This window comes from Coregonus lavaretus (assembly GCF_964263955.1).
Source record: "Coregonus lavaretus genome assembly, chromosome: 29".
Taxonomy (NCBI): domain Eukaryota; kingdom Metazoa; phylum Chordata; class Actinopteri; order Salmoniformes; family Salmonidae; genus Coregonus; species Coregonus lavaretus.
This window is the reverse complement of record NC_140016.1, coordinates 23,039,177-23,064,584: the sequence shown is the minus strand read 5'-3', so window position 1 is coordinate 23,064,584 and position 25,408 is coordinate 23,039,177. Positions and strand designations below refer to the sequence as shown.

The 25,408-nt window shown below is 43.1% G+C and overlaps 2 protein-coding genes across 7 annotated transcripts; both read right to left on the bottom strand.

Moving 5' to 3' along the window:
• Positions 1-609: 609 nt before the first annotated feature.
• LOC311105300 (alpha-1,3-mannosyl-glycoprotein 4-beta-N-acetylglucosaminyltransferase B) lies at positions 610-21,718 on the bottom strand. 6 transcript variants are annotated; one of them, XM_084147399.1, is made up of 15 exons: positions 20,422-21,718; positions 17,632-17,790; positions 17,289-17,396; positions 16,775-16,908; positions 15,985-16,031; positions 15,752-15,865; positions 15,547-15,622; positions 15,286-15,400; positions 14,840-14,970; positions 14,576-14,683; positions 14,105-14,298; positions 13,201-13,279; positions 12,675-12,750; positions 2,578-2,690; positions 610-1,900 (listed from the first exon to the last, which is right to left on the bottom strand). In XM_084147399.1, exons 2-15 carry the CDS (start codon positions 17,759-17,761, stop codon positions 1,883-1,885), a joined length of 1,443 nt encoding a protein of 480 aa, XP_084003525.1. In that variant the 5' UTR covers positions 17,762-17,790; positions 20,422-21,718; the 3' UTR covers positions 610-1,882. The 6 variants fall into 6 exon arrangements, 5 of the variants coding, with proteins under 5 accessions (XP_084003525.1, XP_084003526.1, XP_084003522.1 ...); XM_084147400.1 differs by having other exon boundaries at positions 21,095-21,718; XM_084147396.1 differs by lacking the exon at positions 20,422-21,718 and adding an exon at positions 19,621-20,158.
• Positions 21,719-21,804: 86 nt separating this feature from the next.
• On the bottom strand, positions 21,805-24,787 carry LOC311105302 (saxitoxin and tetrodotoxin-binding protein 2-like). Its single transcript, XM_084147402.1, has 6 exons — positions 24,485-24,787; positions 23,940-24,082; positions 22,577-22,644; positions 22,262-22,387; positions 22,016-22,120; positions 21,805-21,930 (listed from the first exon to the last, which is right to left on the bottom strand). The coding sequence occupies exons 1-6, from the start codon at positions 24,626-24,628 to the stop codon at positions 21,893-21,895; spliced, it is 624 nt and encodes a 207-aa protein (XP_084003528.1). The 5' UTR covers positions 24,629-24,787; the 3' UTR covers positions 21,805-21,892.
• Positions 24,788-25,408: the final 621 nt, after the last annotated feature.

The window sequence follows — 25,408 nt, the reverse complement described above, 5'->3', positions numbered from 1 at the left end:
TGAAATGTAGTGGCATTGTACTGTATGTCCGCAGCTAACAGAAGGCTCAGTGTCTCAACAATCGGGAACATGTACTTATAGTTAATATTATATTTCAAAATCTGTCACGCCTGCAGGGGCCTGTGGTAGCCTGATTTTCATTTGACGTACCAATCCCTAGATTGTTGTGGTCAATCCATTTTCAAGTTCAATCCATTGAATTGGAAACTGAATTTCTCCGGGAGATTCTCAAATAGCTTAAAAGTCTGTCCTCTCCTCGACTCCTCCGTCCTCCTCTCCTCTGTGACACGGAAACCGATAAGCAGTCGCCTTATGTAGAAGTGTCAATTAGTTAAAAGGTGGATAGAGGAGTTTACTTCTCTCCTCAATTGCCTCTGCCGGCCTTGGATACACAAATGTATTCTCCCGGCGGCTAACGCAGAAGTGTGTTAAAATCCGGAGGCGAGGATTCGCGCAAACCCCATATATTCTCCATAGAAGTGATTGTTGAGTCGACCCAGTAGCTCGATTTGTGCAGTAGTAGTGGCCCCTGCTGGGAAACATTAGCTGTGACTCTGTTAGTCGGAGTAAACTAGAGACCAAATGTGGGGAGAGATTGAGCAAACAATACTACTTACTCATCAACTTTAATATCTGTAAAATATCTGTAAATATAAGTAGGTACTGTAATGTCAGACAATGTTATGCTCTTGTTTGTAGAGTAGAGAGGTAACCTGTATTTTCTACCTACAAAATATTCTGGAACACATATAGCTACTTATCACAAAAGGTTGGCAGCACTTTAATTGGGGAGAACGGGCTCGTGGTAATGACTGGACAGGTGGAATGGTATTACATTTTAGTCATTTAGCAGACGCTCTTATCCAGAGCGACTTACAGTTAGTGATTGCATACATTATCAAACACATGGTTTCCATGTGTTTGATGCCATTCCATTTGCACTGTTCCAGCCATTATTATGAGCTGTCCTCCCCTCCACTGCTACTTATAAGTTAAAGGTTGGGGAAAAAAACTAGGGAATTGCCAAGCAGTTAAACTGCTATACACAATCAAGAATGCCTTCGTGTTCTTTCTTTATATACAGCACATAGTACCATGTACCTACATTGTGGAGTGACTGCTCTCCAGTGATCCCCATTGAAATGAACAGACTAGCAGTTCAGTACCAGGGAAATGCACCTATGGCAAAATACCACCTTGTGGAATGAACCTGATCTACAGCATTTTGGCCAGAGACATGAACTCACACACACACACTTGCACAAACAATGTAACTAACTCTCAATAATACAGCCATACAATCATTGCATCAGTCCCCATCTTTTTCTCACACACATACACACAACACATTGCATTCATTACTCACGGTGTGTGTCAATCAAATCATCTCTCGCTGAACTCTTTGTTATACTCTAACATAGCCCTGTACACGTTAATCATGTTTTCCCTCTAGAGAACTGAGACTAAAGCCACAGCAGAAAGCTGGTTTCCAGTATAAAGTCTTCCACAAACGTAGAAATGCTCAAATTGATTGACAAACTCATTTAGGAACACGAACTGAAACTTTCTCTTCCAGATTCACATTATAGTCATAGGTTGAAAAAGTATCCGACGTGCGTAGAGAAGAGAACATCCACAGTGTGTGTGTTGAAAAAGTATCCAATGTGCGTCGAGAACATCCACACTGTGTGTGTGTGTTGGAAAAAGTATCCGATGTGCGTAGAGAAGAGAACATCCACAGTGTGTCCATTCAGCAGCAGCTGAGATAGTTAGAGAAACTGCATTGACTATCCATGTCCAATAGAGGTCGCTGTTGGTCCAGGTGTGGAGTGTCATAGGCGAGCAGCGTACGCCCTCTCAGGTTTCTCCTCTCTTCCCGTCCTCAAAGTTTAATAAATATCTGACAGACAGGGACAAGCATGAGCATTAACCAAACCTTAGCCGCTGTAATCCTACACAGAAACACACTCTTGTACACAATCTACATCATCCCTAATGCCCCCCATAATCAGGTAAGAGTAATTAACGCAATGCTTAGCATATTGATGTTTTCTCTTTCTGTAGCACACATTATTTATAGTGCTCTATTTGTGACACTCATTTGTGTAGGGGTTGATGGTCACCACACTTGTTAGGGATTTTTCTCATATCTTTTGATCGTGAATGACGCCAGAGATACTGAAGGTACCAAGGACACACTGATTATTATTGTAAATAAGTTCACAGAGTTCCCTCTTTAAGTTAAGAGAGGGAACTATGTAGGAATGTGAATTAGGGCTATGTTCAATAGAAATGTAAAGGTAATTTCCGATTGAGCTGACATTTGCACCGTTTACCGTGAATGCAGTCTTCGCTAACACGGGAATGTAGCCTTTACATTTCAATCACACTTTAACGCTGAACTTCAGCGATACGGATTGAAGAGAGCCCTTGTCTTTCTAGTGAAACAAATTATCTTCCTCTTTCAGGACACAGCACCTACAAGCTGTTTGAATACACCTTTAAATCTAGAGAACCATTGACTGACTAATAAAACACACAATTCCTGTAACTTCCTCATAAGCGCACACAGCTCACCTCGCTGAGCAGAACCCACACGTCAGAGTCGCTGTGTACCAGAAGACGTAAAGCAGAGATGGGCTGCATCTGTGCGTCTATCTGTCCCTCAGCCACCCCATCCACAAAGGAACCTACAAACATGAGACACAAACATTCAATAACATATTAGTAACCTGAATGTAGTATTATTCTGAAAACCCCTGGCAGAATATACAGTCGTGGTCAAAAGTTTTGAGAATGACACAAATATTAATTTTCACAAAGTCTGCTGCCTGAGTTTTTATGATGGCAATTTGCATACACTCCAGAATGTTATGAAGAGTGATCAGATGAATTGCAATTAATTGCAAAGTCCCTCTTTGCCATGAAAATGAACTTAATCCCCCAAAAACATTCCCAATGCATTTCAGCCCTGCCAATAAAGGACCAGCTGACATCATGTCAGTGATTCCCACGTTAACACAGGTGAGAGTGTTGACGAGGACAAGGCTGGAGATCACTCTGTCATGCTGATTGAGTTAGAATAACAGACTAGAAGCTTTAAAAGGAGGGTGGTGCTTGAAATCATTGTTCTTCCTCTGTTAACCATGGTTACCTGCAAGGAAACACGTGCCGTCATCATTGCTTTGCACAAAAAGGGCTTCACAGGCAAGGATATTGCTGCTAGTAACATTGCACCTAAATCAACCATTTATCGGATCATCAAGAACTTCAAGGAGAGAGGTTCAATTGTTGTGAAGAAGGCTTCAGGGCGCCCAAGAAAGTCCAGCAAGCGACAGGACCGTCTCCTAAAGCTGATTCAGCTGCGGGATCGGGGCACCACCAGTGCAGAGCTTGCTTAGGAATGGCAGCAGGCAGGTATGAGTGCATCTGTGAGGCGAAGACTTTTGGAGGATGGCCTGGTGTCAAGAAGGGCAGCGAGGAAGCCACTTCTCTCCAGGAAAAACATCAGGGACAGACTGATATTCTGCAAAAGGTACAGGGATTGGACTGCTGAGGACTGGGGTAAAGTCATTTTCTCGGATGAATCCCCTTTCCAATTGTTTGGGGCATCCCGGAAAAAAGCTTGTCCGGAGAAGACAAGGTGAGCGCTACCATCAGTCCTGTGTCATGCCAACAGTAAAGCATCCTGAGACCATTCATGTGTGGGGTTGCTTCTCAGCCAAGTGAGTGGGCTCACTCACAATTTTGCCTAAGAACACAGCCATGAATAAAGAATGGTACCAACACATCCTCCGAGAGCAACTTCTCCCAACCATCCAAGAACAGTTTGGTGACGAACAACGCCTTTTCCAGCATGATGGAGCATCTTGCCATAAGGCAAAGGTGATAACTAAGTGGCTTGGGGAACAAAACATCGACATTTTGGGTCCATGGCCAGGAAACTCCCCAGACCTTAATCCCATTGAGAACTTGTGGTCAAATCCTCAAGAGGCGGGTGGACAAACAAAAACCCACAAATTCTGACAGACTCCAAGCATTGATTATGCAAGAATGGGCTGCCATCAGTCAGGATGTGGCCCAGAAGTTAATTGACAGCATGCCAGGGCGGATTGCAGAGGTCTTGAAAAAGAAGGGTCAACACTGCAAATATTGACTCTTTGCATAAACTTAATGTAATTGTCAATAAAAGCCTTTGACACTTATGGAATGCTTGTAATTATACTTCAGTATACCATAGTAACATCTGACAAAAATATCTAAAAACACTGAAGCAGCAAACTTTGTGAAGACCAATACTTGTCATTCTCAAAACCTTTGACCACGACTGTACAGTATATTATAAACTGGGTGGTTGGCGCCCTGAATGCTGATTGGCTGACAGCCGTGGTATATCAGACCGTATACCATGGGTATGACAAAACATTTATTTTTACTGCTCTAATTACGTTGGTAACCAGCTTATAATAGCAATAAGGCACCTCAGGGGTTTGTGGTATATTGCCAATATACCACGGCTAAGGGCTGTATCCAGGCACTCCGTGTTGCGTCGTGCATAAGAACAGCCCTTAGCCATGGTATATTGGCCATATACCACAACCCCTCGTGCCTTATTGCTTAATTATAACAGTAATGGACTCTACAATTAGTCATGTACAAAACAGCCCACAGTGGGATATAACCTGTTAGCAACTGGAGTTTCAAATGAGACTATTGTCTATGAGAAAGTCTGTTGCTTTTGTATGAATGGATTGGACTCTGACATCAATGTAATGCTTCTAAGGTGTGTCCGTTCCTTTGTTCTCCTATGCGGTGTTGGTACTGTTGTTTCATCGCTCTCTATCTCTCTCTCTCTCCACTCTCTTTCTTTCTCTCTCCCCTTCTTACTGGTTTCCACTAGTTACCACAGTCACGAAATTGGCTATATTTTAAAAAGTCTTCTAAACAAAAAAATTGCTTTTTGGTCTTAATTTAAGGTTAGGGTTAGTCATACGGTTAGCAGTGTGGTTAAATTTAAATCACATTTTAAGAAGAGAAATTGTAGAAATATGTGGGGTTTATGACTTTGTGGCAACTAGAGACGACTCTTCTCACTTACAGCAGTGATCCACTATACAGATAGCTTCGCCCACATGTCAGTGTTAGCAAGCAGGTTAGGTAGTGCTAGGTATCAACAGCCAATCCAGTAGGGGCTGGAAACTATATTGAGCTTTGATTGGTCAATAGCAATGCAATGTCGCGGAGTACGCAACAAAAATTAATCTTTCCCCAACTTTGGTCCTGCGTTGTTCACGCTCCCTCGCCCATGCTTGTATCATCCAACGGTCCCCGCCCACTTCGCTTCCCTTCATTGAAAATGAATAGGGCTCCGTTGTTAAATCGCCCCCAACATGCTAGATGGATTTCTGCCATTAGGGGAACATTGACTTTACATTTCAATCACGCTTTAAAGCTCAATTTCTGCGATGCGGATAGAATAAAGCCTTTAGTCTCATTTTAGCATTTTAGTCATTTAGCAGACGCTCTTATCCAGAGCGATGTACAGTTAGTGAGTGTATACATTTTTCATACTGACAGACGGGTTGCCTCCCACAATGTACCATATCTGTACGTATACAACTTCAGTTTTTACAGGAAAGGGCGAAGTTGGGACAGCAGGACACAGTAGCTTGTTGCCCTAGCTTAAACATCCCCATGACACAAAATAGTACATAGCAAGTGAAGGTTATTTGTAATAAGTGCATTTCGCGAGTGGCTAGTTTGCATCAACTACCTTCACTAAACCCACTGCAAAGGTTTTGCTTGCAAATTTGGTTTCGAATCGCGTTGTTTTGGGATGTCTAAGTAGTGCTATGTTGGGAGAGTTGTGTTTCTGAAGAGGACCCTCCCCGGAATTATTATACTTTTTTCTCCCTTTTTGAAGTCACCAAAATAATCCGTCATTAATCCCAGTCCTACTGCTGTTGCTGCCCTAGGTCTGGTATTTCCAAGGCTACTTCTCACTCTCGGTCTCCTTGTATCTCTATCTTTGTCTCCCTTAGCTTTCCCTCCTTCTGGCTCTTCAACAATTGAGTCTTATATCAGGTGTGTACCAGCTAATTGATATAGAGTAGATGTCCGCGCCCCCGTGTAAATCTAACTAGTATAATAAAAAAATCATCATCAAAATTCATCTGTTTAAACTAGAGATATCCGTGTCAGCGTTTGTCAGACCAGGAGACAAACTGAAAATCGGTCTTCTCACAAACTAATATGACCCCAACATCAAAAGGTGAGACTCATGAACACATGTTCGGTGTTTTACTCTATGACCCCCACAAGCTTCACGGGCCTCGTCTGAAGTCGGTACCGCCAATGTGTCAACTTCTGTCTGTAGCGTCCTAACAGTTTGGCCTACAAACTAATATGACCTCGCCATCGAAAGCTGAGACTCTTACGAACACATACGCCAGTTGTTTTGCTCTACGACGCCCACAAACCTCACAACACGGACGGCAATCCGGTAGCAGTTTAAAAAAAGTGAATGGAAGTATATATGTAAGTACTCTAGATGCCAAACAAAATGGGTTAAATATGGGTCATTTTTGGGGGGGCCAATTTCAGGAGCTTTCTCAGATCTCTTAGATATAGGACAGACATTTCAAAACATAATTCCTTTTTATTTATTTTTTGACCATCTGTTTTGCCAAGTATGAATATGTTATTCAATGTGTTTATATGGGCTAATATTGTAGCAGTAAGGCTACATTTAATGTTTCATCAATTAATTGTTTTATATACAGTACCAGTCAAAAGTTTGGACACACCTACTCATTCAAGGGTTTTTCTTTATTGTTATTGTTTTCTACATTGTAGAATAATAGTGAAGACATCAAAACTATGAAATAACACATATGGAATCATGTAGTAACCAAAAAAGTATTAAACAATGAAAATATATTTTATATTTGAGATTCTTCAAAGTAGCCACCCTTTGCCTTGATGACAGCTTTGCACAATCTTGGCATTCTCTCAACCAGCTTCATGAGATAGTCACCTGGAATGCATTTCAATTAATAGGTGTGGCTTGTTAAAAGTTAATTTGTGAAATTGCTTTCCTTCTTAAAGTGTTTGAGCCAGTCAGTTGTGGTGTGACAAGGTAGGGTTGATATACAGAAGATAGCCCTATTTGGTAAAAGACCAAGTCCATACTATGGAAAGAACAGCTCAAATAAGCAAAGAGAAACGACAGTCCATCATTACTTTAAGACATGAAGGTCAGTCAATCCATAAAATGTCAAGAACTTTGAAAGTTTCTTCAAGTGCAGTCGCAAAAACCATCAAGCGCTATGATGAAACTGGCTCTCATGAGGACCGCCACAGGAAAGGAAGACCCAGAGTTACCTCTGCTGCAGAGGATAAGTTCATTAGAGTTACCAGCCTCAGAAATTGCAGCCCAAATAAATGCTTCACAGAGTTCAAGTAACACACATCTCAACATCAACTGTTCAGAGGAGACTGTGTGAATCAGGCCTTCATGGTCAAATTGCTGCAAAGAAACCACTACTAAAGGACACCAATAAGAAGAAAAGACTTGCTTGGGCCAAGAAACACGAGCAATGGACATTAGATCGTGGAAATCTGTCCTTTGGTCTGATGAGTCCAAATTTGAGATTTTTGTTCCAACCGCCATGTCTTTTTGAGATGCAGAGTAGGTGAACGGATGATCTCCACATGTGTGGTTCCCACCATGAAGCATGGAGGAGGAGGTGTGATGGTGCTTTGCTGGTGACACTGTCGGTGATATATTTAGAATTCAAGACACACTTAACCAGCATGGCTACCACAGCATTCTGCAGCGATACGCCATCCCATCTGGTTTGCGCTTAGTGGGACTATCATTTGTTTTTCAACAGGACAATGACCCAACACATCTCCAGGCTGTGTAAGGGCTATTTGACCAAGAAGGAGAGTGATGGAGTGCTGCATCAGATGACCTGGCCTCCACAATCACCTGACCTCAACCCAATTGAGATGGTTTGGGATGAGTTGTACCGCAGAGTGAAGGAAAAGCAGCCAATAACAGAACAGCTAATCATGGCTACCCGGACTATTTGCACTGCCCCCCCACCCCATCCTTTTTACGCTGCTGCTACTCTGTTAAGTATTTATGCATAGTCACTTTAACTCTACCCACATGTACATATTACCTCAACTACCTCAACTAGCCGGTGCCCCCGCACATTGACTCTGCAACGGTACCCCCCTGTATATATAGCCTCCCTACTGTCACTTTATTTGACTTCTGCTCTTTTTTTTTTCTCAACACTTTTTTTTGTTGTTTTATTCTTACTTTTTTTGTTTAAAATAAATGCACTGTTGGTTAAGGGCTGCAAGTAAGCATTTCACTGTAATGTCTGCACCTGTTGTATTCGGCGCATGTGACCAATACAATTTGATTTGATAAGTGCTCAGCATATGTGGAAACTCCTTCAAGACTGTTGGAAAAGCATTCCAGGTGAAGCTGGTTGAGAGAAAGCCAAGAGTGTGCAAAGCTGTCATCAAAGCAAAGGGTGGCTATTTGAAGAATCTCAAATATAAAATATATTTTGATTTGTTTAACACTTTTCTGGTTACTACATGATTCCATGTGTGTTATTTCATAGTTTTGATGTCTTCACTATTATTCTACAATGTAGAAAACAATAACAATAAAGAAACACCCTTGAATGAGTAGGTGTGTCTAAACTTTTGACTGGTTGTGTATATATTTTTAATACCTACAGGGGTCCTAAAATGTAAACTCAAATAGCTAAATTATCCTTGTTATGACCATCTTAAAACAATTCCATATGTTAGCTTAGTAGAAACACAGCCCCAGGGTTTAAAAGAGAATGGAAACACTTTTTAGGAAGTAGAGCTAAGCAAAGAGATCTATTCAATCCACTAATACTAAACATGTGCATTTCAATATCTCTATTTTTAGGATTTTGATCTTGAATATAGTTTATTAGGAGGTATGGGTAGCACCATCTTGCATTGCCATAGTAACGACTGATGCCAATGCGTCATTGGCAGGGTTGAGCAAATTGAGTTTTGGCATGGGGACTGAAAGTGATGCTGCCACCAGGTGTTGCCTTGCCTCCACTGGACCTGAAAGGTTTCTCACAACTTTGACAGCTCTGTCATTGAGATCAGGACAACAACATTAAGGTAAGAAACTGTATACAATTCATTTTTATGTTGGTAATTATAATATTTATATTTTAGAGTATTTATTCCGATTGATAAGATGAGTCTCTGTGAAATTAACTTTTAATAACAAGCCGAGTAGACAGTCAGCCAAAACGAGGCAAGGTAGCTAGCTGCCTAGCCCACTTAATTTAGCACATCTCTTGTTTTGTCTTTTTAATGTTTTCTTTGATAGCTGTACATAAAATGCTCATATGGACAATTTGAAGAACATTTGTCATTAGGCATTATTCAAAGCTATAACGAATTGGCTAGTGATTTGATATATAGTTAGCCAGCCAGAAAGGGCTGCTGCAGGATTGCTATTTTACCAGTAAAATGTAGCTAGCTAGCTAGCTGTGATCCCCTAGATAGCTAGCTAGATAACTACATAGCTAGATATCTCATTAGGTGTCGGTTTATCTGTGATATGTCATATGATTCCTAAAAAATAGTAGCTAAGCCTGCTGGTTGTTGATTACAGTAAGTCATGTAGCCTAAGCCTGAAGCCTAATCCTAATGATGATTGCTAGATAATGACTTTTAAAAGCTCAGGTTGGTAGTCAGCTTGGTCATCCTGGTCTAGCTGTTTTTGTGACTTTGCTACTTAGACATACATTATCATATTATTTCAGTTATGGACTATCAGATATGAAATTCTTAAATTTGTTGATATATTATTGTTATGTACTATTAGCGCTATGTCCCTCTCTCTCATTATTTCTCCTCACCAGCCACCCCCTCTTCCACCTCTCCATTAATCATATGATTTCAGTTATGGACTAGGTGAACTTCAATCTACTGGAGGACTCTATAATATGTGTTAATATTATCATATTTTTTTAAATTCCAGTTCAATTTTGAAAACAATATCCCTGAGATGAATGTTGTATATAATGTTTTGGTTATGATAGCGATGCAACTTGCACTTTGTTTTCAGGTTTGAATGAGACAATGTATTCCCCTAACCGTATTATTTTAATAAAGTTATTGTTTTATTGATATTATATTACTTGTGTATGTCTTTCCTCATCATATTTAAGAATAAATGCCATTTGTAATATGTTTCGGTGCATATACAGTATGTGTTTGCTATACTATCCAGATAAGAAAGTGTGATCACGGAAGATCCATAGAATTCTAGAAAAATACCACTGTTCACTAAAACAGCTGTAACTAATTCACAGTAAAAGGTATTACTATTATGATTTCAGATTTTCAATCCTTACAAAATAAGGCCCAATATGCTCTAAGTTTTTCTTGATCTTCATTAGGAAGTTCTGTAAATGATTGATTTTCTTGATTGATGTGGTGCTATTGTACAGTTGAAGTTGGAAGTTTACATTCACTTAGGTTAGAGTCATTAAAACTTGTTTTTCAACCACTCCACAAATTACTTGTTAACAAACTATAGTTTTGGCAAGTCGGTTTGGACATCTACTTTGTGCATGACACAAGTAATTTTTCCAACAATCGTTTACAGACAGATTATTTCACTTATAATTCACTGTATCACAATTCCATTGGGTCAGAAGTTTACATACACTAAGTTGACTGTGCCTTTAAACAGCTTGGAAAATTCCAGAAAATGACATCATGGCTTTAGAAGCTTCTGATAGGCTAATTGACATAATTTGAGTGCACCTGTGGATGTATTTCAAGGCCTACCTTCAAACGCAGTGCCTCTTTCCTTGACATGAAAAAAAATGGTAGATCTCCACAAGTCTGGTTCATCCTTGGGAGCAATTTCCAAATGCCTGAAGGTACCACATTCATCTGTACAAACAATAGTACGCAAGTATAAACACCATGGGACCACGCAGCCGTCATACCGCTCAGGAAGGAGACGCGTTCTGTCTCCTAGAGATGAACGTACTTTGGTGCGAAAAGTGCAAATCAATCCCAGAACAACAGCAAAGGACCTTGTGAAGATGCTGGAGGAAACAGGTAAGAAAGTATCTATATCCACAGTAAAACGAGTCCTATATTGACATAACCTGAAAGGCCGCTCAGCAAGGAAGAAGCCACTGCTCCAAAACCGCCATAAAAAAGCCAGACTACGGTTTGCAACTGCACATGGGGACAAAGATTGTACTTTTTGGAAAAATGTCCTCTGGTCTGATGAAACAAAAATACAACTGTTTGGCCATAATGACCATCGTTATGTTTGAAGGAAAAAGAGGAAGGCTTGCAAGCCGGAGAACACCATCCCAACCGTGAAGTATGGGGGTGGCAGCATCATGCTGTGGGGGTGCTTTGCTGCAGGAGGGACTGGTGCACTTCACAAAATAGATGGCATCATGAGGAAGGAAAATTATGTGGATATATTAAAGCAACATCTCAAGACATCAGTCAGGAAGTTAAAGCTTGGTCGCAAATGGATCTTCCAAATGGACAATGACCCCAAGCATACTTCCACAGTTGTGGCAAAATGGCTAAAGGACAACAAAGTCAAGTTATTGGAGTGGCCATCACAAATTTGTGGGCAGAACTGAAAAAGCATGTGCGAGCAAGGAGGCCTACAAACCTGACTCAGTTACACCAGCTCTGTCAGGAGGAATGGGCCAAAATTCACCCAACTTATTGTGGGAAGCTTGTGGAAGGCTACCCGAAACGTTTGACCCAAGTTAAACAATTTAAAGGCAATGCTACCAAATACTAATTGAGTGTATGTAAACTTCTGACCCACTGGGAATGTGATGAAAGAAATAAAAGCTGAATTAAATCTCTCTCTACTATTATTCTGACATTTCACATTCTTAAAATAAAGTGGTGATCCTAACTGACCTAAGACAGTGAATTTTTACTAGGATTAAATGTCAGGAATTGTGAAAAACTGAGTTTAAATGTATTTGGCTAAGGTGTATGTAAACTTCCGACTTCAACTGTATATCATATAATTTGAAAAGGGCTGTTTCTCAGCTTTCAAAATATGTATCATGTTTTCATATATGGTTTGACACCAGCAAATTATGCTCATTAATGCACGCAGAGGTCATGGTCTCAGTAAATTCAGGAATTCCAAAACTCTTCTACCGATGATGCAATGCCAATATGGCGATTTACAGTTACAATTAGCTGGAGTTCTTAAGCCTAGTGTTTCCATTCCCCTTTGAGGTGATTTATGATTCAGCAAAGCTTAGTCATTCCTTATCTCGCTATTTGCACTTAACCAATCACAGAAGGCTTTCAGGGGGTGAAAGGTACAGCTATTCAGACAACCAACCCCCACCACACAGACACTACCAGGGCAGAGTCCAATAGCTCATTCTAGTTGTTGTATTTCTATGATTCAGAACCATCCAGACACAGAACAACACCTTGATGGAGGTGTGTCTGCCCGTCTTACCCTGACAAGTGTTTGTGTCTATCAGGCCAGAGGGGACAGAGAAACTACTAGTAATAATAGGAGATCAGAGTTTTTCCTGACCACATCACCTGACCCGGAATTAGAAAAATATTACCAATCACTATGAAGCCTCCATAAGATCCTTCATATTGAGGAGACTGGCCACCCACCAGTCTGTCTCTCACTGAGCTCTGGAGAGGAAAAACACATGTTAAACCATGTTACAATGTACCTTTTGTCTTCACTATCTCAGATCACATTCAGCATAGCTGTATACGGCTAAAACAGATCTACTGATGATTATTATTGATGACATTATGAACACTATGTGATTCTTTAGTTTTTGACTTTGCATAAGCCTCTAGTGGAGTACGGACAGGAGTGAAAGTTTTATATTTTGTGTTGTGTTGTTTTATCTCAAACACACACACACACACACACACACACAGGTAGGCCATCAGCATGTTAGAAGATGTGGTGGGTGTTTCCTGTCACCTTGTTACTTAGTCCCTAGGACATGACACCTGAGAGCCACATCAGTCTCTTAGACCAGCTCCATGACACTGCAGTCACCAGAGATCACTCTCTCTCGCTCTCTCCCACACACCGTTGCCAGTTAGTATGATCTCCATGGCACTCACATCACTAGGGAGCACCTCCACGGTGGTGTTATAAAACTTGTCTTCGTTGGTCTCGATGTTACCACTGCGAAACAGGTACCTGGAGATACAAGATGGGATCATAGGAGTCATTACCTATTATAGCAACAGTTGGGCTGCCTGGTCAAAATAGAATGTACCTCTGTCATTTATCCCTCTCATGCCATAAATGACCACAATGAACAGGAGAGCTTTACACTAAGTGGCAACTAACTGAATACCTACAATGTATTTGCTCATAACTCGTAATTACCTTTAACTCCATTCTATTTGCTCTGAGACGTTCCCTTTGTGTCTAATCAGTGTGGTCTGTGTGGTATTAAATCAAATCACATTTTATTGGTCGCATACACATATTTAGCAGATGTTATTGCGGCTGTAGCGAAATGCTTGTACTAGGGCATGGCAAACGTGACCTACTGGAGTCCATTGTGAGAAGGAGTGTGACAAGTGGGAGACAAAGTCCTGTTCCACACCCTTTATACAGGCAAGAAAACAGGGAACTGGAGTCAGTGTCGGGAAAGCAATACTTAAATGTGACCTGTGGTTGCAGTTCAAATTAAAATGTGTGTGTGATGAAACAGCTAGCTTACTAGTCTTTACTTGATTTGAATTTGTTCTGCTGCAGACAAACAGTCGAACTGCATGTCCCTGACCGTGAGACGACACACGCTAGCAACTCCAAAGTCATTTATCGTATTAATTTCAAAACGCAATTCGTTACATTTAAAGCTACAATAGCGAAATGAGTCTGAAAATAAAAAGTGATTAATTAAAGAAAATACCACCAATCAAAAGCGTTATTTTTTCACAAGAGGACAAAAGGGCTAGCCCTATCTGTTCACGTGTCTGGTGTAGGCTACTGTGTGTGTGTGTGTCCACTGACCCGTTGACAGTGCGTGGCTGTGGGAAGCTGAGCAGGATGAAGTCTTTAGCGGTAGGGGTCAGGCCCCAGAAGAAGTCCTGGCCCTCATAGGCCCTCTCCAGGGTGTGCTGCTGGTAGTGCTTCAGACTACTGCTCAGCTCTGCAGGAGGGTTACTGTGGGCTGCAAACAGTGGCACCTTTCCAAAGTCCTTATCCTGTACAAACACACCAGAGAGAGACTTTTGAATTATAACTGCCACTAACTGAGTTTATCTTGCACAAACACACCAGAGAGAGACTTTTGAATTATAACTGCCACTAACTGAGTTTATCTTGCACAAACACACCAGAGAGAGAGACATTTGAATTATAACTGCCACTAACTGAGTTTATCTTGCACAAACACACCAGAGAGAGAGACATTTGAATTATAACTGCCACTAACTGAGTTTATCTTGCACAAACATATCAGAGAGAGAGAGAGAATCTTACTTTTAATTTCTGTAGTTTCCCAGACAGAGAGGAGTGAAGGCCTACATGTTGAAACAGAGAGGGTTTATATCTCAGCTTGAGCAGGCCCTTCTGCAGGTTGCAGTCTTTCTGGACGGGACAAAACAAGATGAAAAGCCCATCAACTCTCAATGCAATAAAGGAATAGTTCCGTGTGGACTCAGAAGTTTGTGGGCTCTACATTAGATAATCATTTACATTTGATTCTCTTGAACAAAATACTTTATTTTGTTGAGCACAACTCACCTCATCTTTTTCTGGGTTACAAGCCTTCACCCACAGAATGTGGTCCAACAGCCAATCAATGGGCTTGTCTTTGTGGAACATTAGAAAGAACTCTGCTATCATTGGTAGATCACGGGCTCTGAACATCTTGCCTGATGCAGACACAAACACAAACCCACAAATTAAAGTAAAATGACTTACGACAAGGAAGAAGAGTCATGAGTATATTGTACATACCAGTGGAGGCTGCTGAGGAGAGGATGGCTCATAATAAGGGCTGGAATTGAGTGAATGGAATGGTATCAAACATATGGTTTTCGGATGTTTGATACCATTCCATTCACTTCATTCCAGCCATGATACTCCATTCCAGACATTATACTCCATTCCAGCCATTATTATGAGCCGTCCTCCCCCAGCAGAACACACACACACACACACACACACACAGAAGAGCATAGACTCACCGATGAAGCCGAGCTGAGAGAACTCCAGGAACAGCCAGTCATCCGAGGCCAGTGATCTGATGTATGTTTTCATGGTCTGAGAGTAACCAGGCTTTGCCACAATGTCATCCTCCAACTGACAACACATATTTTTCAATGAGGATGTGTTAATAAATATATGATTTCAATTCACTTCCTAAATTCACATTTAAATGGAAAACTCACATACAGTTACACAGGCAGACTGACTGACCAATCAGATAGGTTGAACTCTGACCCCACCTGTACATAATATGTTCCCTTCTCCTGTGCGTACAGCATCAGGAAGCTGTAGTCCAAGTTCTGCTTTGTGCGCCATCTGAAAATAACCACAATTCAAACCACTTACTTCAGGTATACATGATGTGTTAGACTTTTTTGTTTTCATGATTTTAAGACCACACATCTGTATGGGTTGTGTTGGGTTGTGCATGCGTCCGTTTCTCACTTGACTCTCTCCTTGGAGTCTCCAAAGGTTTCCCTGAGTCTGCTGAAGTTGGGGTAGAGGTACTGAGAAGGGGACACTACCTCCAACAGGCCTGAGTGCACATCCTTAGGAAAACTACAGCCCCACACAACAGGCAAACACAGGTCAACTACAAAACACATTGAAGAAGCAGCAAATAAAAAAAAACTGCCAAAACAGTTCAACTAAAATCCCAAACAACCAAAACATCTCACTTCTTCTGTAAGAGTTCTGCTACGCTGTTGACGTATTCTGCATCCGTCTGAAATAAAGAGACAGAGAGAAGGGGAAATGAATGAGACAATGGGAAATCCAGTGAAAGTTAACCTGAAACATGAGGTCATATTATTAGAGGGGTGTGTTTGTGTGCAGTATAATTAATGTAGATGAAACATGATGGCTACAGAATACTGAAGGTGTCTTGTGTCTTGTGTGTGCTCATATCCTCAGAGACACACAACCACTACACAAAGTTACCATCAATTGGGCAAACCTTGAGTCGGAATGACAAATATGCAAAGCAGTTACAGGGTAGTTGTGACGCGAGTGATCACAGTCGAACATTAGAAGCTAAAATGGCCTTAGGTCTTAAAATCTAGAACAGGAAATTCCAGTAATGTGCCTGTCAGTTTCTGTAGTTCAAGTTTAGTGTAAAGCATTCATACCTCAGCTTCTGAAAGGCACCGTGACACATTCAACAGGTTTAGCAGGTCTTTTCATGGAAATGAATCCCTCTTTATTTTTCTCATCCTAATCCCTCTATTTCCTGTGCTAATAACAATAAGTCGGTTTGACCCTTGGGAGAGACCTGGCCATAGTCTGGGGGCCCAACCTCAAGCCATATTACCCTATCTACAAAGTCACTTCTTCTTTTGATTAACATGTAAAAAGACACTTCTAAATGACCTGATGGGGCCCCATTGTTATTGACTTTAAGTGAAGTTTGATTGGCAAAGACTGTCACTTGTGTCCATGTGCCCCTATCAGGGTATGTGAGCAAGTTACCTCGGCAACAAAGATGATGATGACGGAATCTTTTCGTTCAGAAGGTGAAAGGTCGTAGAGAAGGGAGTTCAGGGTGCTAACCAAGTAGCTCTGCTTCTGACGCTTCACCGTAGGGATCCCCAATACCAGGGACACTGACGCACACACACACACAGGGAGGGAAGGAAAGAACACCTGCTTCAGATTTCAGATTTCCCAGAGCTATAGATAACACAGTCACTGATAAGTCCCAGGATACAGGTGATGTTCTGGTGAGGAAGGAATAACTACAGTATGGCATTCACTGGAATAAAGTCCAAACAGAGCAGGGAGGGTGAGGTGGGTGGATAGAGGTTACAGAGTGAAATCCACACCAGGCTGTGTACCTTCTCACTTTAACACAACCCCTCCTGTTTGTCAAAGAGGACATGTTTACTCAGACACATGTGTTAATGTAATACATTTCTACACATGCACGCACACGCGCACGCGCACGCGCATGGGTTAAGACGGAGGGACGTGGCTCGTCTTTCACCTCCAGTCCGGCCCTGTCCCAGGACAACGTTAAGATTCAGGCTGTCTGCGTGGTCCCGTAGGTGGGGAAGGTAGAGGTAGGCGTTGGGCAGTCTGGAGGACAGCAGTCCTACACTCCACACCACCAGAAATGAAACCAAACACACAACAAACGGTCAGACATAAAACACTTAAACAGAGTGTGGCGAGAAGTCATTTGATTAGCGTTGTTGGCACTGTTTAAAAGTTTATCTTGGCTGTGACCAGCACTTAACATGCATTGAAAGTAAAGGATCGTCCTCAAACTTGATCCACAATTAACAACGAGCCTTTACACAGATGATAACATGGCTCTGTCCCCTCACCTGTGATATTAGTGGAGGAGTTGTTGTTTGGTTTGGTGAGGTTCAGGCTGGTCAGAAGACTGCTAAGCTCCTTGAACACCAGCTCCCCCCTGGACTCTGCAACCAGCAGACGTTCATACAGCTGGATCATCTTAGGATGGTAGGTGGGTTCACCCTCGTCTACACACACACACACACACACACACACAAACGCAAACACACACATACAGTCGCACAACAGAAAGAGTCGGGAGGAGAAATAGAAAAACATTTAGAGAGTGTATAACAGTTACAAGTCTATGTTTAATGTATGGATTTGAGAAAACTTCAGTGACATCACATTTGCTGAAGTATTGAGTAGTAGGGTGCAGGATAACAAAAGGTATAGCTTAACAAACTGCATGTACAGTAGAATAACCACACACACACTCCTCCCAAGAAAATTAATGAAAATAATCCTCCCATAGTCCCATTCCACTTCCGTGATTTCCATGACGACCCCATTCACACCACATAGTTCCTCAAGGGACAAGCCTGGTGTTTTAGTTGCCGGGTTACACGTATAAAGCAGGAAAGGGGCCAGTGGAATGGTGTGTACATTTCCCAGACAACAAGGAATTCACACTCTAGTAGTCTTTCTTTAAGTCCTTGAAGTAATACATCATGTAAAACTGGTACCATGGTATAAAGTCATCATTACTTTTACTCTGTGTGTGAGAGAGAGGGAGCGAGCGAGAGAGATCAAATTGACGTTTGTTGCACCTGGTCTGATTGTAAGGACAGGTTGAGTGATCTGGTGTTGCAGAATCATGGCAATTGGCCTACCTCTAGATTGGAACCATTGGAATTATAGGTATATAATTTAATATATAATTCATTATAAACTGTGTTGTTCGAGCCCTGAATGCTGATTGGCTGACAGCCGTGGTATATCAGACCGAATATACGACTTCGTCTGGGGCCTAACAACACCTGTGCCAATATATTCAACAATATATCCAACAAACACCAGCTTCTCGGGCATTATCATTTAAGTATACCATTCGAAAACAATAGAAAACTGATATAACAGTTCTGAACAAGGTTTCACATTGAAAGTTTGAAGCCTAATAACTAGTGTTACACGTGCGACACCTTACCATTTCCATTATAAGTGGTGAACCAGGTTAGAGAGAGAAAAGCAAAAGCCATAAGACATCCACATTTGACATGGGTGAGCCTCATCTCATCTCTCAAACTGTCAATAGAAATCTTCCGTCTGACTTTGGTCTATGTTGAAAACAGCGCTGCCGTTCAAATGAATCCACAGATTATAGTCCACTCAGGTTCTTCTCGCGTTTACTCCTGTCATGACACTGCAAGCTATGCAGCCCCAGGTTAGTCGTCAGAAAGTATGTGCCTAGACAGTGTGGACTGATAAAAAGCCTGAAAGTCACTTCCTTATCTCTTCATATAGGTTGACAGAACGACATCCCCTGGCTCGCCTACTACTCAGGACGTCTGACATTTTCCTGTAAAGGTGATGATACTTGAGCTGCGCCTCTCTCAGTGTGTTCTTAACCCCATCTGCTGGGCATTTTTGGAATTGCGGGATTTTTATTCCAGTGTGTTTAGTTTTTCTACAGAAGTCCTACAGAGAATAGCCAACACTTTGAAATGTCAATAGAGGGGTTGGTTGTTTAGCAACAAAACCGACGCGTGCGCAACTATGGGGCAAAACAGACAGGGTTGTCTTAGGCTGCTGACAACATGTAAACTATATTTTGTCTCCAAATGTTTATTGAAAACATAAATACATTTGCACAATGAGCACTTGTTGTCTCTCAAATACATTGTTACAGCCAGCTCTAACAGCCAGCTCTAACCAGCTAGCAAGCATATTCTCTGACATCTTCAACCTGTTCATGACCCAGGCTGTAGTCCCCACCTGCTTCAAGGAGACCACCATCATTCCAGTGCCCAAGAAAAACAAGGTGACATGCCCAAATGGCTATCGCCTGTCACACTCACCCCGGTCATCATTAAGTGCTTCGAGAGGCTGGTCATGGCCCACATCAAGGCCAGCATTCCACCACTCCAGCAGATCCACAGAAGATGCCATTTCCATCGCTATTCACATGTTCGTTACACATCTGGACAAGAGGAACACCTATGTGAGCATGCTGTTCATTGACTACAGCTCAGCATTCAACACTATTGTTCCTTCCAAGCTCAGAGCCCTGGGTCTGGACACCAGCCTCTGCAACTGGATCCTGGGCGTCCTGATGTGCCGACCACAGGCTATGAGGATTGGCAACAACACTTCCTCCACACTATCTCTTAACACAGAGGCCCCCCAGGGGTGTGTCCTCAGCCCTCTGCTGTACTCCCTGTTCACCCACGACCGCGTGGCTTTGCACGACACCAACTCCATCATCAAGTTTGCTGACGACACCCGGGTTGTAGGCCTGAAAGCCAACAACGACGAGTCAGCCAATAAGGAGGAGGAAAGTGAACTGGCATTGTGGTGCCAAGATAGCTACCGAGATCGCCAAGATAGCTACCGGGGTGCCAAGATAGCTAAGTGATGGCAATAGTCATGGGTAGTCTAGCGGTAAGGCTACAGCCTCTGGCACCCATGTCTACAGTGTCAGCATTGATATGAATCTCTCCTACTGCTTTTTGACACAACCTCTATCTTTCCCCTTGCATCCTCTCTCAGTATGCATTCAATCAAATCAGAAAATATCAATTCCCACTCCTTAAAAAAAAGTATAGGCCGGACACACGCCGTGTTGAGCTTGTCGGCAGGGAGTGGTTTGACCAGTTTACCACAGTCCTCCTCAGTTGGTGGCTCAGGCGAAGGGACCTCCTGCACCTCAGACTCCTGGAGCGGACCAGCCACCACCGGCCTGAGGAGAGACACATGGAACGAGGGGTTAATACGATAATCTGGCGGGAGTAATAACCTATAGGTAACCTCATTTATTCTCCTCAGGACTTTGAACGGCCCCACAAACTGCGGGCTCAGCTTCCGGCAGGGCAGGCGGAGGGGCAGATTCCGGGTCGACAGCCAGACCCGATGACCCGGTACAAAGACCGGGGCCTCACTGCGGTGGCGGTGGCGGTCAGCGTTGGCCTTCTGACGACGCACGGCGCGTTGGAGGTGGACGTGAGCAGCGTTCCACGTCTCCTCCGCGCACCGAAACCAGTCATCCACCGCAGGAGTCTCGGTCTGGCTCTGATGCCACGGTGCCAGAACCGGTCGGTAACCTAAAACACATTGGAATGGCGTTAGGTTAGTGGAGGAGTGACGGAGAGAGTTCTGGGCATATTCGGCCCATGGCAAGAACACCGACCACTCCCCCGGCCGGTCCTGGCATTAGGACCACAGGAACCTACCCACATCCTGATTCACCCATTCCACCTGCCCATTAGACTCAGGGTGAAAATCAGAGGTCAGGCTGACCGAGACCCCCAGACGTTCCATGAACGCCTTCCATACCTTGGATGTGAACTGTGGACCCCGGTCAGACACTATGTCCTCTGGTACCCCGTAGTGCTGGAAGACGTGTGTAAACAGGGCCTCCGCAGTCTGCAGGGCTGTGGGGAGACTGGGCAGAGGAAGGAGGCGGCAGGCTTTGGAAAAGCGGTCCACAACGACCAGGATGATGGTGTTATCTTGAGAGAGGGGAAGATCAGTAAGGAAATCAATACTCAGGTGGGACCATGGCCGTTGTGAACTGGTAAAGGCTGTAACTTACCCGCTGGGAGGTGCCTAGGTGCCTTACTATAATAATAATAATAATATGCCATTTAGCAGACGCTTTTATCCAAAGCGACTTACAGTCATGTGTGCATACATTTTTACGTATGGGTGGTCCCGGGGATCGAACCCACTACCCTGGCGTTACAATCACCATGCTCTACCAATTGAGCTACAGAGGACCACTCTGAGCGCTCACCGAGCAGGAGACATAAACCCTCACGTCCTTAGCCAAGGTAGGCCACCAGTACTTTCTGGTCAGGCAGCGCACTGTACGACCGATTCATGGGTGACCAGGTTTAATAGAAACAGGGCTGATTTTCTCCTAGACCTTGTGTCACAAATGAGTGACAGGCAGTTCTGCCAATGTTTGAGGCTGAATGAGTGAGAGAGACAACCCATCACAGCGCAGATTTCACCATTAATAGTAAAAAAAACAACAAGAGCAAAATATTTCAGTCAGTTTTATTTCTCTCCTAACAGTATCTCCCGTGAATATGATTACAGCTCCAGCTCTCCATATTCCAGCTCAATGTTTTATTTGGTCTCATTCTTCTTTGTCTCTGGGCAAAACTCTGCAAAGAAATTTAAGGAAAGAAAGATTTAGAATTGGATCACAATGTCAATGTTACAATGTTATTTCATCAGTAGACAATGTACCTGTAACGCCATCATAGATGAACTGTGCAGGCTGAGGGAACTTGAGGCACTCGGCTTGTTTTCTGATTGGCTCCAGCTCTGATTCGTGTAGTTTGCCAGTCTTTCCTGGAAAAGGGAAAATAAAATGGCTTTTTAAACACGGCAATCGGGTCAATTCTGACAAAGATAGACACCCACAAACACCCCTCTCCACACTCCCACTTTACCCACACACCCACCTACTCAAAAGCACACACACACACCTACCAAAGATATAGAAAGATCGGACCATTCGGATGGGCACCCCTGCCACGGTGATTGTGTTACTGAAGTGCATGACGAGACAGTCAGGGCAGGCTTGCAGGAAGTGTGCCTTGGAAATTCCATTATCCTCTATATGTAAAAAAAAACACACAGTAACTCTCAGTATCATTTATATTTGAAAATCTGGCATTAGCATAGGATGTTGAATTGAAGCAGCCAGTTAACCACTTCTGGTCTGGGCTAGCTACATATTTAGCTACAGTACAGTATTTCACACACCACTAACACTTGAAAGGGAAGGGTACGGATTTGACTTACTTGTCAACTGTATGGTGTTCTCTACAACAGTCATATTCTGTATGGAGTAATTAACACAGGTGTCGTCACTGAAAGATAAGAGGATATGGCCTGTTAGATTCAGAGATTGCCTCATAGCCCTTGCTGTCTCTGCCAGGCCGGTTCCCCTCTCCACTGGGGTTCTCTGCCTCTAACCCTGTTGCAGGGGCTGAGTCACTGGCTTGCTGGTGCTCTTTCATGCCGTCCCTGGGAGGGGTGCGTCACTTGAGTGGGTTGAGTTACTGACGTGATCTTCCTGTCTGGGTTGGCGCCCCCCCCTTGGTTTGTGCTGTGGTGGAGACCTCTGTGGGCTATACTCGGCCTTGTCTCAGGATTGTAAGTTGGTGGTTGGGGATATCCCTCTAGTGATGCGGGGGCTGTGCTTTGGCGGAGTGGGTGGGGTTATATCCTTCCTGTTTGGCCCTGTCCGGGGGTTTCTTCGGATGGGGCCACAGTGTCTCCGGACCGCTCCTGTCTCAGCCTCCAGTATTTATGCTGCAGTAGTTTATGTGTCGGGGGGCTGGGGTTAGTTGGTTATACCTGGAGTACTTCTCCTGTCTTATCCAGTGTCCTGTGTGAATTTAAGTATGCTCTCTCTAATTCTCTCGTTCTCTCTTTCTCTCTGAGAACCTGAGCCTTAGGACCATACGTCAGGACTACCGGGCATGATGACACCTTGCTGTCCCCAGTCCGCCTGGCCTTGCTGCTATTCCAGTTTCAACTGTTCTGCCTGCGGCTACGAAACCCCTACCTGTCCCAGACCTGCTGTTTTCAACTCTTAATGATCGGCTATGAAAAGCCAACTGAGAGACCTGAGCCCTAGGACCATACGTCGGGACTACCGGCCGTGGTGACTCCTTGCTGTCCCCAGTCCGCCTGGCCTTGCTGCTATTCCAGTTTAAACTGTTCTGCCTGCGGTTATGGAACCCCTACCTGTCCCAGACCTGCTGTTTTCAAACTCTTAATGATCGGCTATGAAAAGCCAACTGAGATTTATTCCTGATTATTATTTGACCATGCTTGTCACTTATGAACATTTTTGAACATCTTGGCATGGTTCTGTTATAATCTCCACCCGGCACAGCCAGAAGAGGACTGGCCACCCCTCATAGCCTGGTTCCTCTCTAGGTTTCTTCCTAGGTTTTCGCCTTTCTAGGGAGTTTTTCCTAGCCACCGTGCTTCTACACCTGCATTACTAGCTGTTTGGGGTTTTAGGCTGGGTTTCTGTACAGCACTTCGAGATATTAGCTGATGTAAGAAGGGCTATATAAAATAAAATTGATTGAAAATTGATTGATGTGTTCATAAAACCTATGACAAAGCAGTAGAGTAAGGAGCCACTCACATCATGTTTCCCTGTTTTAAAAGCACACTGTTCTCGCTTGATGTTGCTCGTAGTTCCACCTTGGAGCTTTTTCCCATTTTTAGTTTTTCGGCATAACCTTCATCATCTGAAAACGCCTCGATGAGAATCCATTCACCAAAGACCTGTGGGGAAACGTTCATTACACTGGCATTCACTTTTTCAGTTGAGAATTTGCTACATAGACATTATATATTATAAGGCTGATACAAAGACACCATAAATGCTCATAGATGTTTATAATAACTAATACTGCATCATACCTGCCAGCTTTAAGTAAAGTGTTACCAAAGATTATATACATTAGGCAAGATCAAAGTGATGGCAATAGTCATGGGTAGTCTAGCGGTAAGGCTACAGCCTCTGGCACCCATGTCTACAGTGTCAGCATTGATATGAATCTCTCCCACTGCTCTTTGACACAACCTCTATCTTTCCCCTTGCATCCTCTCTCAGTATGCATTCAATCAAATCAGAAAATATCAATTCCCACTCCTTAAAAAAAAAAGTATAGGTCGAACACCCACCGTGTTGAGCTTGTCGGCAGGGAGTGGTTTGACCAGTTTACCACAGTCCTCCTCAGTTGGTGGCTCAGTCGTCGGTGCCGCGGTCACCTTGCTCACTGCCAGCAGAGCCAGGAGAGCCACACCGTGGTAGTACACAACACACATGGTGGAAACTGGAACCTTATGGGAGCCACAGAAGCACTCTCTAATATAGCTACAGCCTGTGGTTTGACTTTGTCCTCAGTGTGTTCCAGGTTGACCCGGGGACATCCGAAATGGCACCCTATTCCCTATCTAGAGCACTACTTTTGACCAGGGTAGTGCCGTTAAAGGGGAATAACGGCACATTTATAAACTGTGTCTATGTTCCTAAACCCCTCTGACTCGCTGTTGGACTGTCTGTCAAAGTGCGCACCTCTCTCACTCAGGGAGAGCGAGGTAGAGCTAGAGCGAGAGCTACTGTATGTCACAGGGTTACGCAGCCCCCCCACTCACTGCTGCGCTAGAATTTTGTGGAATAATGCAAATGTATGAAAAATTTAAACATTCCTACCCAGCGAAAATACTAAATTCGGAAAGTCAAATCGATTGTGAGATATGGCATATACATTTTATGTGATACATTTGGTCGCGGTTTCACAATTGTACCTTTTCTGAGATCTCTGACTAGCAAGGAGGAAAAAGCAGCCAGCTCATGCAACAACACACACACGAGGGGGCTCCTCATGAACATATAACACACCGCCGGTTTTCAAACTAGCCTACCTCAGACTTTAGCGCATCACCCAACACAACACGCATTTTACTATTGTCAGAAGCATATCCAGACCTCGGTGGTAGCCTATTTCATTTCTCTCTTTCAATGTTCTGGAAACTAAGCAGAACATGATGTGCTCTAAAGATGGCATCGTAGCCACATTAAAACATTAGAATATAATTATCGAT

Coding starts and splice junctions, on each gene's coding strand:
- LOC311105300 (XM_084147396.1), bottom strand. CDS start 19,717: ATGGAAATGGCATCTTCTGTGGATCTGCTGGAGTGGTGGAATGCTGGC. Junction 16,909..17,288: donor GGGACAGGGCCGGACTGGAG/GTGAAAGACGAG, acceptor TGTGTGCGTCAG/TGTCCCTGGTATTGGGGATC. Junction 14,299..14,575: donor GGAAACTACAGAAATTAAAA/GTAAGATTCTCT, acceptor GTGTTTGTACAG/GATAAGGACTTTGGAAAGGT.
- LOC311105302 (XM_084147402.1), bottom strand. CDS start 24,628: ATGTGTGTTGTGTACTACCACGGTGTGGCTCTCCTGGCTCTGCTGGCA. Junction 24,083..24,484: donor CTGCCGACAAGCTCAACACG/GTGGGTGTTCGA, acceptor GTTTCCCCACAG/GTCTTTGGTGAATGGATTCT. Junction 22,121..22,261: donor CCGATCTTTCTATATCTTTG/GTAGGTGTGTGT, acceptor TCCCTTTTCCAG/GAAAGACTGGCAAACTACAC.